Source organism: Didymella exigua (genome assembly GCF_010094145.1).
Source record: "Didymella exigua CBS 183.55 unplaced genomic scaffold M421scaffold_38, whole genome shotgun sequence".
NCBI lineage: Eukaryota > Fungi > Ascomycota > Dothideomycetes > Pleosporales > Didymellaceae > Didymella > Didymella exigua.
The window spans coordinates 50,472-63,762 of NW_022984812.1; the positions used below are offsets into that span (position 1 = coordinate 50,472).

Genomic DNA, 13,291 nt, shown 5'->3' on the forward strand with positions numbered 1-13,291 from the left:
GGTGGCACGCTGGCGATCATCGTGAACTCGGCAATGAGAAGCTCACCGATATCAATATCGCCGGCGAGTTCGAGTGCTGCGGCAACAAAATCATCCACACCGGAAGCTGCGGATGCTTCGGCTGCGCCCAATCCAACCGGCGCTGCTTCAGGTCACACTCATCCAGCTGGCCATCTTCTTCCAGACTCTCCAGTGATGCTGTAGCAGGCATCGTCATCGGCTCGTTTGACTCTGTTCGCGGCCTTCTTCTTAGCTTGCCTTGCAGTCATGTGGATGGAGGAGGCGCCAGCCGCCCTTGAGACTGGGATAATGCCTGCATACACAGCACAGCATTGGGTATGGACCTGCAGCGTGTGCGCATGTTCATCAAGGGAAAGTCCATGACAGTGCCCCGGCACATGAGCCTTCCAGCGGAGCTTTGAGGATTGCATTGCCAGCGACTGCGACGAGGTAAAAGTTGGTGAAGTATGACTGGTAGAAATCACGAAGTGTGGTAGGTGAATTGTAAAGCTGAAGCGGACTTAGGTAACGGTGATCGAGCATAAGCCCTGTTTACCTCGAACCGGCAGGCCTACCACTTGCACTGGATGTCACAACCGAAAACATCTGGACAACATCTACTGTCTAGCGATGTACGAGGCCGCCCGGGCACCGTATCAGTGTTGTACGTTACCCGGAGCCTCCACCATTTCCCTCCACATTCGGGACCACATTCCCGACTCCACGCATACACCACCTCGACATCAGCACACCTCAGCACACCTCGCAGCGCCGTCTCCGCATGGACCAAACCGGCCCATCCAGTCCTGAACATTCATCGCAATTCCCAAAAATCAGCCCCCGCTAATCCAACAAAATCTCACAAACACACCCACAATGCACATTCTCGGTCTCGCCAATGGCAGCATCAACGGCAACTCGACCATCCTCCTCAAAGCCGCGCTGCAGGCCGCCTCCCTGTCCAGCCCGGAGACAACAACGTCCTGGATCCACATCCCGTCTGTATCGTACCCGGCGAACGCAGGGCCGCTGAGCCACGCGCAGGACGTCAGCATGGGCGCGAATGCAGGAAACAACGCGCACGGGACTTCTAGCACAAAGGTCGAGACGGTGGATGACCGCAAGGCGCTGTATGAAAGCATCATGGACGCGGATGCGATTCTGTTTGCGACAGCGGTGTATTCGCACCAGCCCGCAGGGAGTCTCAAAGCGGTTCTGGATAAAGTGCTAGGGCCGTACACAGACCCTGCGTTTGCGAGTCGCATCCTTGCCGGGCAGCGCGCAGGGGATGCCAAATTCGCGGCGATGAGCGTCGACACGCGCATCCTCAAGCCAAGGGTCTGTGGGTTCATGGCCGTCGGCGGCTCTACGACGCCAGACCAGTTCACGATGGCGCTCCCCACGCTGCATCTCTTCGCGTACAGTCTGCACGCGCGCGTCATCGACCAGGCGGTCGTGATGAGCTGCGCGAACCCCGGTGCGGTGGTGGACGCGGAGGACGGCGCGGTGATGACTCGGGCGGCGGAACTCGGGCGTAGGGTTGCGAGCCAGTTGGGCAAAGCTTTTGATGAGGCGGTGTATCTGGGGCCGGAGGTGGAGGGAGGGTGTCCGCATTGCCATCTTGCCAAGTATGATTTCTTCGGGGGCGCGGAGGGCCGGATGGGGTGTGTCGTGTGTGGGAATACGGGGCGGTTTATTGTTAGGAATGGGAAGGTGGGTGTTGAGTGGGATGAGGACAGTGATTATTGCTGCATTACGTGGCGGGGCAAGGAGAAGCATATCGATGATATTTTTAAGAACGGGAGCAAGGAGTGGAAGGGGTTGCAGGGGAAGAAGGAGGAGCTGGAGAAGTGGAGGGCGTTGGATGTGGGGCGGGTGACGCTGCCGAGTGAAGAGCAGGCGGGTGTTGTGAGCGCTGTGGCTCAGATGCAATTATAACGTGAACTATGGTGGTATAGACAGAGTTGGCGCTATGCAAGTTACGAGAATGCGATAATGGCGAATTACGACGCAGTGACGAGCACATAGCTTGTTATGGCGTCCATCCTCTCCTTTGTCAGCTTCAAGCCAACCTTGAGCATCTCCCTTGCAACATCCGGGTCCTCCCTCTCCAGCTTATTGAATTGCTCTCTTGTGAGCAGCCACGCAACACTGTCGTTCTCAACCGCCACAGTGCCAGTGCGGTCCGTCTCACTGAAAAAAGGCAGCTCCCCACAAGTTGTTCCAGGCAAGATGACCTCAAAGAAGCTGCCCTGATCAAGCTCGTACTCTGCGCGGAAACGTCCCTTCTCCAGGATGTAGAAGCCGTCTGGGTCATCGCCCCGTGAGTAGAGAAGTGAGCCAGCAGCAAATTCGCGGCGCGAGAAGTATGGTGCTGCGATATGCCAGAAGTCTTCATTCTTGGGCGACACGTCTTCAAAGGTCTGAAGGATGATCCGGAGAGGCTGTGCGAAGTTCTTCCAGCGCGACGGAACAAGCTGTGTGGAGGGTGCGGACTCGGTGTGGCTAGAGGTGTCCGGGAAAGAAAGGTCGGAGTGGGAATGAGAGCTCTGTGAAGACTCGCGCATGGTGGAGCGAGCGGCCATGAGGCGTGCGCCACGGCGAGGTGAGGCAAAGTCCGGGTTGAGTGAGCTTGGCCCGAGAGATGACGCTGGGGAGCCACCGGACGGAATAGGTTCAGAGCTGAGGTTCTTGGCTCCATTGATGGACATGGGTGGAGTGATCTGGCGCTTCTTGACATGCGTGCTGCAATGCCTGTGGAAGACTTCGAGGAGCTCGTTCTCGCAAGACTCAAGTGCCGTGTTGAGATCCTCAAAGACCTGAGGCGGGGGCGCACCCTCATCCTCTGCCTCATCGAGCAGACCTACACTCTGAAGAGACTTGCCCACGTCATTGGTGAACGAGACACCAGAGAGACTCATCTTGACGTTCTTGCTGTTGAGGATTCGATTAATGCGCTGGAAGCCCTCACATCCAGAGAAGTCGACAGCGGTGACGTGCGTGAAGTCGACAACGATGAAGCTCACTGGTTGCTCCTCGAAGGTATCGTCGTCAATCAGCGATCGTAGGTTCTCTTCAACAGACACGATCGTTCCAAAAAAGAGGAAGCCACCCAGCTTCACAACACGGATCTGGCCTCGGACCTTGTTGAGGTAACGAACATCGGCTCGAGGTCGTCGCACGGTCGATTCTGCCACAACGCCGCTGTATGATCCGCGAATAGCTGGGTGACGTGAGCTCTGGACCACGTAGCTCACGCAGGCGAGTACTATGCCCACAAAGATACCCACGACGAAATCATGGATGCCCATGATCAGGACGATGGCGACGATGGTGAGATACTCGAGCTTGTGGCACTTGCCAAATGTGTCCCACAGTGCCTCTTTCATGAGGTCGATTCCGAGGAGGAAGATGAGAGCGCCAACCAAGCAGATAGGAATGTAGCCAATCATTGCTGGACCGGCGATCCATACGGCACCTGTTGCAAGAGCCAGCAGTGAGCCAGCGATGCGGCTGTCGCCACCGTTGGCAATGAACATGACGCTGTTGGCGTAAACCAAGTAGTTCTGAGATCGTGTAAGCTATGAGTTGAACCATGTAAGCATCTGGCACATACCTGAATACTTCCAACGAATCCAGAGAGGGTATTGGAGATACCATGCGCAATCAGCTCGCGATTGACATCAAGGTTGTCCTCTTTCACCGCAGCACCCAGGGCTGGCACATTGATGGGCACGTGAATGATGCCGAAGAACGACAGGGCAAACATGGTCGGTATGCAGCTAGCCAGCGCCGATACATCGATGAGCCAGAATTCTACACCAGCATTAGTATGACTGCGACCCAACATCCAAGTATGCACTTACTGAAGTAAGAATAGAAACGGTAGAACTTGACACCCGCCTCGGGCTGCTCAAAGATCCAGCCAGCATTACGAGCGTCTTCCAGATCGACGCGGAAGATGCCCTTGACGAACACATAGAAGGTAGCAAAGATGAGAACGAAAAACGCCGGCAAAACGAAAGGACTCTTTACCATGCGCTGCATAAGCATGATCGAAATGGCCAAGACAAGTGGGATAATCCAGAGGTACCATGTATCGGCCGAGAAAAGCCTCTGGAGCGTGGCAAGATCGTAGTTCAGGTTTCCCTCAATGCGAGCAGAAACCTCGATACCGGTGACGCACAAGAAGAAGCCCACACCGCCAATGCAGCCGATCAGAATATGTCTGGGGAAGAAGCTGACCAGAGTGCCGAGTTTGAAACCACCGAGGGCGAGGAAGATGAGGCCGGTAAGGATGGAGCTGAGGCAGTAAGATGTGATGGTGGTGGCCATGATGGCTTCAGGCGACTCGCCCTCCATGCGCTCCATGATGGAGTAGGCCATTTTGTGGAAGAAGGGGACGACTTCGATCATCTCTGAACCAACACCGCCACGGAAACTGGACAGACCAAGCGAGTAGCATAGCTGCGACACTATGCAGCTGACAAAGAATATGGAGATGCCGTCTGGACCGGTCTGGCTGAACACGGGAGCTCCAAGGGGAAACAGAATGTAGCCATAGGAAAGCGCGTCCAAGATATTCAAGAGCAATCCAAGGAAAACGGCAGTCAGCGTCTGCGCGCTGCTCAGCGCGCCAGTGAGGACCGCATCCTTGGTGTAGGTCTTGGGGTTGGTCAGGGTGCGACTCAGTCCAAGGACATGCTCGCGGCCATTTGCGAAAGACTCCTTGACGCGCAGAGGGAGACTCTTACCAGGCGAGCGGCTCCTGCTCTTGCCCTTGTCCTTGCCCCTCTTTTGCTCTGGCTGCGAGCCAGCACGGGACAGCCTCGGGGTGGGCAGCAACGGCGTGCGCTCAGTGTCCTGGACAACGACATCTGGCCCTCTCGAAGCAGCAGATGCCCTGCGCCCAGTGGATTGCCAGCTGAAGAAGCCCTGGTCTGCGCCCTTCTGCGGTCCTCCAATCACCGTTACCGGGGTCTCTACCTCGCTGTCCTCCTCGATAGTATCTTCTCGTCCCGAGTCGATAGAGCCCCTGCCATCATTGTGCTCAGATGTCGGCCGTCGTCCGGGTGATCCGGGCTCGGCGAAGCTGTGGCGGTGCGGTCGGTCCTGGTACTCCTCCGAGTCGAGGGCATACGAGGCCAGCTGGGAGCTCCTCTCGCGGACGCCCTGGGACGAGTACTGCGGCGTGTCTGTGAAGCCATGGGACGTCTGATGCGCAAACGAGCGGATGGGGTTGCGCGTGAAGGACTGCGATAGCGTCGCGGATGCGTTGGACTGCGCTCTTATACGGCGCGCGCGGGGGTGCGTTTGCGATTCGATGTCCGTGTTCGGCTGGTCGTGGGCGAACTCAGAGTCGTTGACGCTGTCGCCTGTGAAGGGCAGCTGCTGCTCGGCAGACTGGTTGCTCCAGTCGCGGTGCGGGAAGAGCCGCGCAGGCATGGCGAAGGGGGAAGAATAATAGCAGAAATGTAATTACAATGCTGTCAAAGGCATGCCAGGACTAATAGGGCACCTCAATGGCCAAATGATGGGATGCTGTACACGCACTGCTCTGGACGGATGCGGCTCTGGATGGAGGGCTGGAATTGCGTTTGGTGATTCGAGGCAGCGCAAACCTAGAAATGTAGGAGAGGGGCGGGCGCTCTCACACAAACACATTATGGCCCATAGCTCGGTACCTTTAGATAGCGCCGGGCAGGGAGCGTTGCTAGGGCTGGGCTCGAGTGCACAGGCTGTTGAACTGAAGAAGATTCTGTGCCTGGAACATCCCACCTCTCTCCACCAACGTCATCCGCGAGACCCATGCACCGTTTTCTTTATGTCTCTTGCATCTTGACACCAATTGCGAGACATCAACACCAACATGACACAAACAATGACAAGAACAAACACGGACATCATCCCCTCCGCGCACTGAGATTCGTCCTCGCCATGATTGCGTGAGATGGCTTCATCGTCGACCGTTGTTCGCTTGGTTCCACGGCCTGCATCCTGCATCCTGCATCGGTGCATCCTGCCTTAGCGAGCATCCGGTGCAGAGAGCCGACCCCTCCACGCGTTCATGCTGCCGAAGGATCCGCGCATCCTGCACGCCGATGTTCGCAGATGAAAATGTAAAATAGAATGTCTACGATGGAGTGTTGTGAGGTTGGGGAGGCTGCTGGAATGCATCTGATCGGCTGCATCCAGCTCTCGAGCATTTCCATTTACGAACGGCTCTGCAGCGTCAAATTCTGGACTGCTCGGTCCGGCCCGGACGTGAATTGCACTTCACTCGACCAGTAGTGGAGCAGAGTGGACCTGCCCGACACCACTCACGATGCCTGGTCTGGCGTACCTCAATTGCTAGTATTCAGAGTTTGCGAGCATCCTGGTCTGCTTGTAGCGTACACATGAATGCCTCATGGCTTGGTCAGTTTGACAAAGAGCTTACTCACGCACCTTGCAAACCATGAATCTGCCCAAAGTTTGACAAGGAACTTACTCGCGCACCTTGCAAACCATGAACCTGCCCAAAGTTTGCTCATTCGTTGTGATATTCCACCAGCACCTTCCTCGCAGGTTTCTACATAAGACATGGAAATTTCTTATTCGCAGACGTTTCCCGCTTTGAAGTAGCCGTATCCAGTTCAGACTCCAAGACGGTATTCTGCAGTCCAACAACGCAAGAGCGCTGCTCCAAAATGCCGCCACGGGCAGGTCAAGCTCCCAAATGGCAGGCACGTAAGCAGACGCAGTACTTTGTAAATTCCTCTAAAGACGCCCGATCAGGTAGACGGCCTGCGCACACGAAGACCAGAGAGTATGCATTGAGCAGCACAAGTGGTAGATGAACGATACAAGTGGTACACAATTACGCCGTCCATGCATCATGCTACACGTCTACTCTTACAACACCACTATACACATTGACCGACGTCCATCCAGCACCCGCTCATTCATCATCGGTCAGTCCCTCCCACAGCGGCTTTTCCTTCGCCGCCGGCCACAAGCTCTTGACCCACGACTTGTCACTCGAAGCATCGACATGTTTCGCGCGCTCCTCCGCCTGCGGCTCAAGCACAAACCTCTTCATGCGCTCTGCAATCCGCGGGTCAAGAACCATATCATCGAGCCACACGCGCTCCTTGCCATTATCGTCCTTGCGGTCCTTGGCTGACTTGTGCCAGTCCGGCTCTTCGTACGCAAGCACGCCCTGCTGCTCCCACTGGGCGCTGCTATCATCCGCGCTGGCGGCCTGGCCCGCAGCTTCGAAGGGGCGGTATGCGCCGAGCACGGCTGCGGCGGTCTCTCTGCCGACTTGCTCCGCGACCTGGCGCTTGTTGAAGTAGCGGTATATTCTGATCGGGAAGTTCCAGAAACCGAGGAGGTGAGGCAGGGGCACGATGGCGGTGGGGCCGAGTGAGCGAGGGCAGGTGGGGGCGAGGGCGGAGTGTTCGTAGGAGGCGGTGGTGTTGAAGGGGGGCGGTTGCTTTTTCTTCTTGTCCTTCTTCTCTTCCTCCTTGGGCTTCTCCCCTTCTGGCTTTGCCTCTAGAGTGGCTGTGGGCGATGCGTCGTCGGTGGTTGACGAGTGGATAGTGGTGCCAGCGGCTGCAAGAGCCTCGGGAGCGGTTTCTGTGGGTGCGGGTACGGGCGCGGGCGCGGGAGCTGGTTCGACTGCAGGAGCTGCAAGCTCAGCAGGCAATTCGGCGGATGCAGGAGGGTCAAGAGGTCCCAACCAGCCCTCGTGGAGCCCTCGGACGTATTCTTTCCATGTGTGTCGCCCAACAACAATGTCGCCGGCAGGACCATTCCAGTCCTTCACGCCAGATCTTTGCCTCAGCTCCTCAATGTCATCTTCTGTGCCCAGCTCGATTGGCTCGTTGGCCTTCTCGCCCCTCTTGAATCGCAGCTTTCGTATCCTCTCAGCCAGACCAGCTCTGACATCCCCTTCCCTTCGGCCCTCAACCGCATCCCAGTCAAGTGCAGCGGCTACAAGAATGGGCTTGACGTATTCCGTGAAGTGTTCGCGCGCAGAGATGAGACCGTCAGCGGGCGGCGCGGAGATGTAGATGGAGAGTTTGCGCGGCAGCTGTTGCGCGTCGAGCGGCTCCTGCGCAATGCGCTCCACCAGTTTCGCATATTTCCTCTGTATCCGCCTCTTCTCATAGCGATCGTACTGAACAGCGGCTGTCCATGTTCCAATGACACCCCAGAATATGCACCAGTTGCGCGAGGGAAGTTTCATGCGGATGTTGGGAAGGCCTGCGCGCGGTCAGTGGAGAACAGGCAGATTTATTTGTCGCAGCGCACCCATCATCCTGAAGACGGGATTCTGCGGCTTGGGGGCTTTTGCCGGCGCTGCGGACGCGCCGCTTGCCGTTGCGCCCTTCGCATCTGGTCCGGCCATGTTGTGTGCTGGTGCTGAAGTTATTGCGCGCGACCAAAAACTTTCCAAGGGCATCCCGAGCGTCGGCGACGAACGCGGAGGACTCCCGAACAGGCATGGGCCCACAGCATGGACTCCCGATGCGCTCGATTATTCCCCACAGTGCGCCGTTGTGAGCCGGACTTTTAAAGCCCGACCGGTAGCACAGCTTCGTGGTCAAGAGCGCCAGCACTCCAGTTCGTGTACTTTGTAAATATTTTAAAATTTCGTCGATCCATCAATCCTTCCATTCGGTGGTATGGGTAAGTTGCAATCCATTCAACCTCCGCTCAGCCTCTAACAGCTCCAAAGTCTAGTGGTATGACGTCGCGTTGTGGCTGGCGAGCTCTAAGAGTTCCGATCCAGATCCGCGCCAGCCCGTGTTCGATTCACGGTACCGCCAATAATCCGCGACAATTTTTTTGTATTTACCGGACAATTGGTGCTGGAGTGAGCGTGAAGGGGTTTGTGACGTCCGACCTGGCTACTTGCCTTTTTGGATCGCACCTTCTTGCACGGTGATCCTTCTTGCTAGGATACCGCCACCTCATCTCAAGCTCCGGTTCAGGTTCTTTCGCTACACATAAGTCTCAATTAGTTACAAAGGACGTCGTCTCGATGAGGAAGAGCTTCGGTAGAGAATAAGATTTGGCCAGCGTAGCTTAAAGGGACGCTGTCTAAACAAACACACATTGTGGTTTGCAGATATGGGATTGTGATCTCGCAAGCCGGTATAAGAGCACTTAAAGCCGTCGGGCTCTATTCAATCTTTGTAGGATCCGGTAAGATGTGTCACCTCTCTTTTGTTTAGCTTTTAAGGTTTGTGCAAGCTGAAAGTAGAGTTATACATATATCGCGGAGGGCTCATTGACAATAACTGTCTGTTGTCTCATACCCACGGGTCTTCCTTCAAACCTCCTCAACACGAGTAGCGCCCTTCTCGTTGTGGCTGGTATCGCCATGCATCGCGGCCTTAATCGCCTCAGTCTCGAGGTTCATGCTCAGCCCGATCTCCCTCCTGGCCTCTGCCAGCATAACAGCATCCTCCTCGCCCGTGCGGCTACCAAAGACCTTATCCATGTCCTCAAGTGTCGCTCCCTTGGTCTCGGGCAGACAGAAGTGCACCCAGACCATACCAGCGGCGAGGAATACGGCGAAGAAGATGTATGTTCCCCAAGTCCATGCCTTGAGCATCGGGGGGACGAAGAACGCAACGGCGAAGTTGTTGAGCCAGTTACTCGATGCACCGATCGAAGCACCCTTAGATCGGATGGAAAGCGGGAAAATTTCGGAAATGATAGTCCACGAGACAGGTCCCCAGGTAGCTCCGAACGCAGCGATGTACACCCAGATGAATGCGACAACGGTCCAGCCGACGCCACTATGAGTGACCCAGTCGTGCTGAAATTTGGCGACTAGGATACCAGCCAAGACCATCGATACCAACATGACAGCAGAGCCGACTTGCAACATAGGCTTGCGGCCGACCTTGTCGATAATGGCCATGGCGGGTAATGTGCTGACGAAGAAAACGACCCCGGTGACCCCGGTGGCGAGAAGCGCCTGGGTACCACCAGTGAGACCAACAGATTCAAAGACGTTTGAAGCGTAGTAAATGATCGCATCAATACCGCTCCACTGTTGCCAGAACATCGTTAGCCAGGCGGTGGAAACACGCTTGAAGTTATCCCAGGTACGGAAGATCTGGTAGTACTGCGCGAACTCGCGAACCCAGACACTACCCTGCTCCTTGGCAGCCAGGTTGGGGAAATTCTTCTGGAAAGCGCGACGCTCAAAGAGAGTTTCGGCCTTGATCTCGAGAAACTCGACTTGAATGAGTTCGTGGTCTTGGGGCAGCTTGCGCAGGTAGGAAAGTGTCTTGAGGCCTTCCTCGTCACGACCCTTCTTGATGAGCCAGCGCGGCGAGAACGGCAACCACCAAATACCGATGGCCAAAAGAGCAGCGGGAATACCCTGAACAATCGACGGCAGCATCCATGCCATGTTACTCTGGCCTTCGCCGATGCCACCAATGTAGTTGGAGCCATAGCCGATCCAGAAAGAGAGCATGATACCGAGAATAGTAGCGAACTGATAGAATGAAACGATCATACCGCGAAGCTCAGGAGGAGCGATTTCAGCATTGTAAAGAGGACCGACACCGGAGAAAGTACCGACACCGATACCAGTGAAGAAGCGGCCGGCGTAAAGCATGGCTGGGTTGTGGTGTGACGCTCCGACGTAGAGGTAAGATCCAAGCACGACCCAGCAGCAAGCGCTGAACATAGTATACTTGCGGGAGAAAACCTCGCCGAAGACACCAGATGAGAGAGAGCCGAGAATACCTCCAAGTTGCAGGATCGATGTGAGCCAGCCTGTGGCAGAGGCTGATTCGACGACGGAAGGGAAGTTGTCCTTGAAGCGGGTCATGACCAGAGACTGACCGAGGACACCTTGCTGGTAGCCATACTCGAAACCACCAAAGCTGGATGTAGTCAGTAAGCGGACTTGATCGAACAAGCAGAAAAGTCTTACGAGGCAAAGAAGGCAATGATCAAGATCTTGGGGTTGTTAGACAGAGTCTGCCAGCGATTCTTGAAAGCTGCATCGGTGCGAACCCGTGCAGACGTGACCGAAGCATTACGGATGGCGTCCATGATGTTGGAAGTCACAAGACAGCGACTACAACGCGAATTGACGAGACGGATGAGTGCCAAAAAATGGCATCGTCGTCATCGTTTATGTACCCCTCACACAATACCACCTGGCGATGCAAGTACTGTTTTTCACATGATACACCTGCTCCATCTGAATCGCGTAGTATCATCGGTGTGGAGAACGCGGGCCCCCAGATATGTCCCAATTTCACCCCGGAGATCAATATCTGCTCCAATTATTTGTCGGTTTGCCGAGCAGGATGCCTGTATCTAGATACGGTGCTACATCGACATGGCCGTAGACGCGCGTTAGTGGTGGAGATGCCCAACAACCAGACTTTCCCGACGTTGACAAGCCGAGAATTACCTGTTTAAACTGTGATGAAGGGCTATGTCCCACATCCGGCTTTTGCTCGTTGTCAGGTGCTGGTGTCTGAATTTGCTAGTTGAGTGGAGATGTTGGGGTTGGATGGCGCTTAAAGATTTCTGGGAAAGGGAACCGAGAGCACAGGTGCCTACACGAACCGTTTTAGGCATTGTATCCTTGTCCGTGTAACAGCAGTGGCTTGACGCTCATCGTTGGTCGGTTGTCTGCTTGCTGCAGTACGTAAGGCAATACTACATGCCGTGAAGTTGACGGAAGTCTGCTTACTTGACTGGTCATCTCTGGGATGCGATTCGGTTCCGTGCATATGAGATACCCAATGCCATATATCAGGAACAGCTGCGACGACCTTGAGAGTATAAAAGGCAGTACATGTGCACTGCAACCGGATAATTTTTGAGGCTCCTCGAAAAGAGGCTAAAATTGCGTGTGATAGAAGCGTTCGCTCGGGGTCTCCACCTGAACAGGCTTGCTAGGTACCGGTAGCGTGCACGGTCATTGCATTTCCACGTCGCATCATCGACTCACCTACACTCCATCCTCTCGACATGATCAGTGCAAATATTGATTGGAGCTGCACCCGACATATGAATCGTCTACAGCGATATCTGGGGTTTTTTCATGAAGCAAGGGTACATCAACGTTAACCGAATGACGGCATTCCACTTGGTAAATTTGGCGAGCATGAGAAGCAGTTTGACTGTAGCTTCTTTGCTTCTTGTGGCGCTTACTGACAATCATAAGTAGAGCGAATGTACCCAAAGCAACCGATGTGGTTGTTGAGTTTCCGAGTTTCAGCATTGTAATGCGCTGTCTCCCCGGCCCTCGACGACACTACCACAGCTGATCTTTCAATGCGTTTGACGGTTAATGATCGCTACAATCTTACGAACATGCTAGTCGTTACTGCATCACGTTGATGTCTTGTTGCTACTGCAGTAAGTTAGCCAGGAAGGAGTACATTTGCGCAGCTGCTCTTAAAAGTCTGACTGGCAAGCACATGATAAACAGCATTATTGGCCTTCACCGTCTACATCGACGATCTCTGACGTAATATCGCGCCTATAATGCCATTAATAATCTTCAACACGTAAAACTGACCTTTACTGCTCACTGGGCCTCTGCAGCATATCTGCCGTGCGCGCAATCCACGTCTTTATTATACATACGTCACGTTCTGTGTGCTCGCATTCTGCACACAGCGTAAGATAACGCGATGTTAGATTGGCAGTAATAGCTAATTAACACTTAGAAGTTGAAAATCGACTTTCTCCCACAGGACGTCGTCGAAGCTGCCTGCCATCTCCAAGTGCCCATACAGTCCCCCTGGCCACTGGGTACCTTTGCGCAAGTGTCGTTTCTAGCACACTTCATCTGCAATGAGCATTATAATACACCAAAGAGTTGGCGCTTCCTAACAATCAGTCTACTCCCGCATCTCATCCAGCGTAATAACCCCATCTCCATTCCGATCAAATCTAATCGTCAAAATAAGCAAAACTGCAGGACTTTTTCAGATTTCACTCTTAACTCACTTTTCAAATCATGCCTTGGCTCCCTCGTTGTCCGCCAAGTGAATGTAGGCCAGATACTCATTATATGTGAAATGTCCGTCCGCATTTTTGGTCGCGGAGTAGAAGATTTCCTCGTCTGTCAAGTCCGCGAAAGGAGAAGTACTTGCTTCAAGCCCTGAGATTCCGTCTCGATTGTGGGTTCGGCTCTCGCAAGCAGAAAGGCAAGTGGGTACAAGAGGGGCTCCGAGAGCATTGGAGCACACTCAAACGCGCATGCGGGATTGAATGAGCATTCGTCGTAGGGCTCACAGCCTAAAATGAG

General features: G+C 54.6%; 4 protein-coding genes and 1 pseudogene across 5 annotated transcripts; 2 read left to right on the forward strand and 3 right to left on the reverse strand.

Moving 5' to 3' along the window:
* Positions 1-653: 653 nt before the first annotated feature.
* On the forward strand, positions 654-2,000 carry M421DRAFT_278602 (flavo protein). Its single transcript, XM_033588882.1, has one exon. It carries the CDS (start codon positions 877-879, stop codon positions 1,936-1,938), a length of 1,062 nt encoding a protein of 353 aa, XP_033444675.1. The 5' UTR covers positions 654-876; the 3' UTR covers positions 1,939-2,000.
* A 3-nt stretch (positions 2,001-2,003) lies between these two features.
* On the reverse strand, positions 2,004-5,445 carry M421DRAFT_8732 (sulfate transporter family protein; the record flags this gene model as incomplete). Its single annotated transcript, XM_033597604.1, has 3 exons — positions 2,004-3,566; positions 3,617-3,816; positions 3,867-5,445. The coding sequence occupies 3 exons, from the start codon at positions 5,443-5,445 to the stop codon at positions 2,004-2,006; spliced, it is 3,342 nt and encodes a 1,113-aa protein (XP_033444676.1).
* A 1,495-nt stretch (positions 5,446-6,940) lies between these two features.
* On the reverse strand, positions 6,941-8,395 carry M421DRAFT_72263 (uncharacterized protein; the record flags this gene model as incomplete). The annotated part of the gene is made up of 2 exons (XM_033596855.1): positions 6,941-8,250; positions 8,299-8,395. The coding sequence occupies 2 exons, from the start codon at positions 8,393-8,395 to the stop codon at positions 6,941-6,943; spliced, it is 1,407 nt and encodes a 468-aa protein (XP_033444677.1).
* A 320-nt stretch (positions 8,396-8,715) lies between these two features.
* On the forward strand, positions 8,716-8,816 carry M421DRAFT_t115 (annotated as a pseudogene). The gene has a single exon. The product of its transcript is annotated as a tRNA-OTHER (tRNA).
* Positions 8,817-9,128: 312 nt separating this feature from the next.
* Positions 9,129-11,327, reverse strand: M421DRAFT_278617 (general substrate transporter). Its single transcript, XM_033588883.1, has 2 exons — positions 10,949-11,327; positions 9,129-10,898 (listed from the first exon to the last, which is right to left on the reverse strand). Exons 1-2 carry the CDS (start codon positions 11,068-11,070, stop codon positions 9,323-9,325), a joined length of 1,698 nt encoding a protein of 565 aa, XP_033444678.1. The 5' UTR covers positions 11,071-11,327; the 3' UTR covers positions 9,129-9,322.
* Positions 11,328-13,291: the final 1,964 nt, after the last annotated feature.

Coding starts and splice junctions, on each gene's coding strand:
- M421DRAFT_278617 (XM_033588883.1), bottom strand. CDS start 11,070: ATGGACGCCATCCGTAATGCTTCGGTCACGTCTGCACGGGTTCGCACC. Junction 10,899..10,948: donor ATCATTGCCTTCTTTGCCTC/GTAAGACTTTTC, acceptor GACTACATCCAG/CTTTGGTGGTTTCGAGTATG.
- M421DRAFT_278602 (XM_033588882.1), top strand. CDS start 877: ATGCACATTCTCGGTCTCGCCAATGGCAGCATCAACGGCAACTCGACC.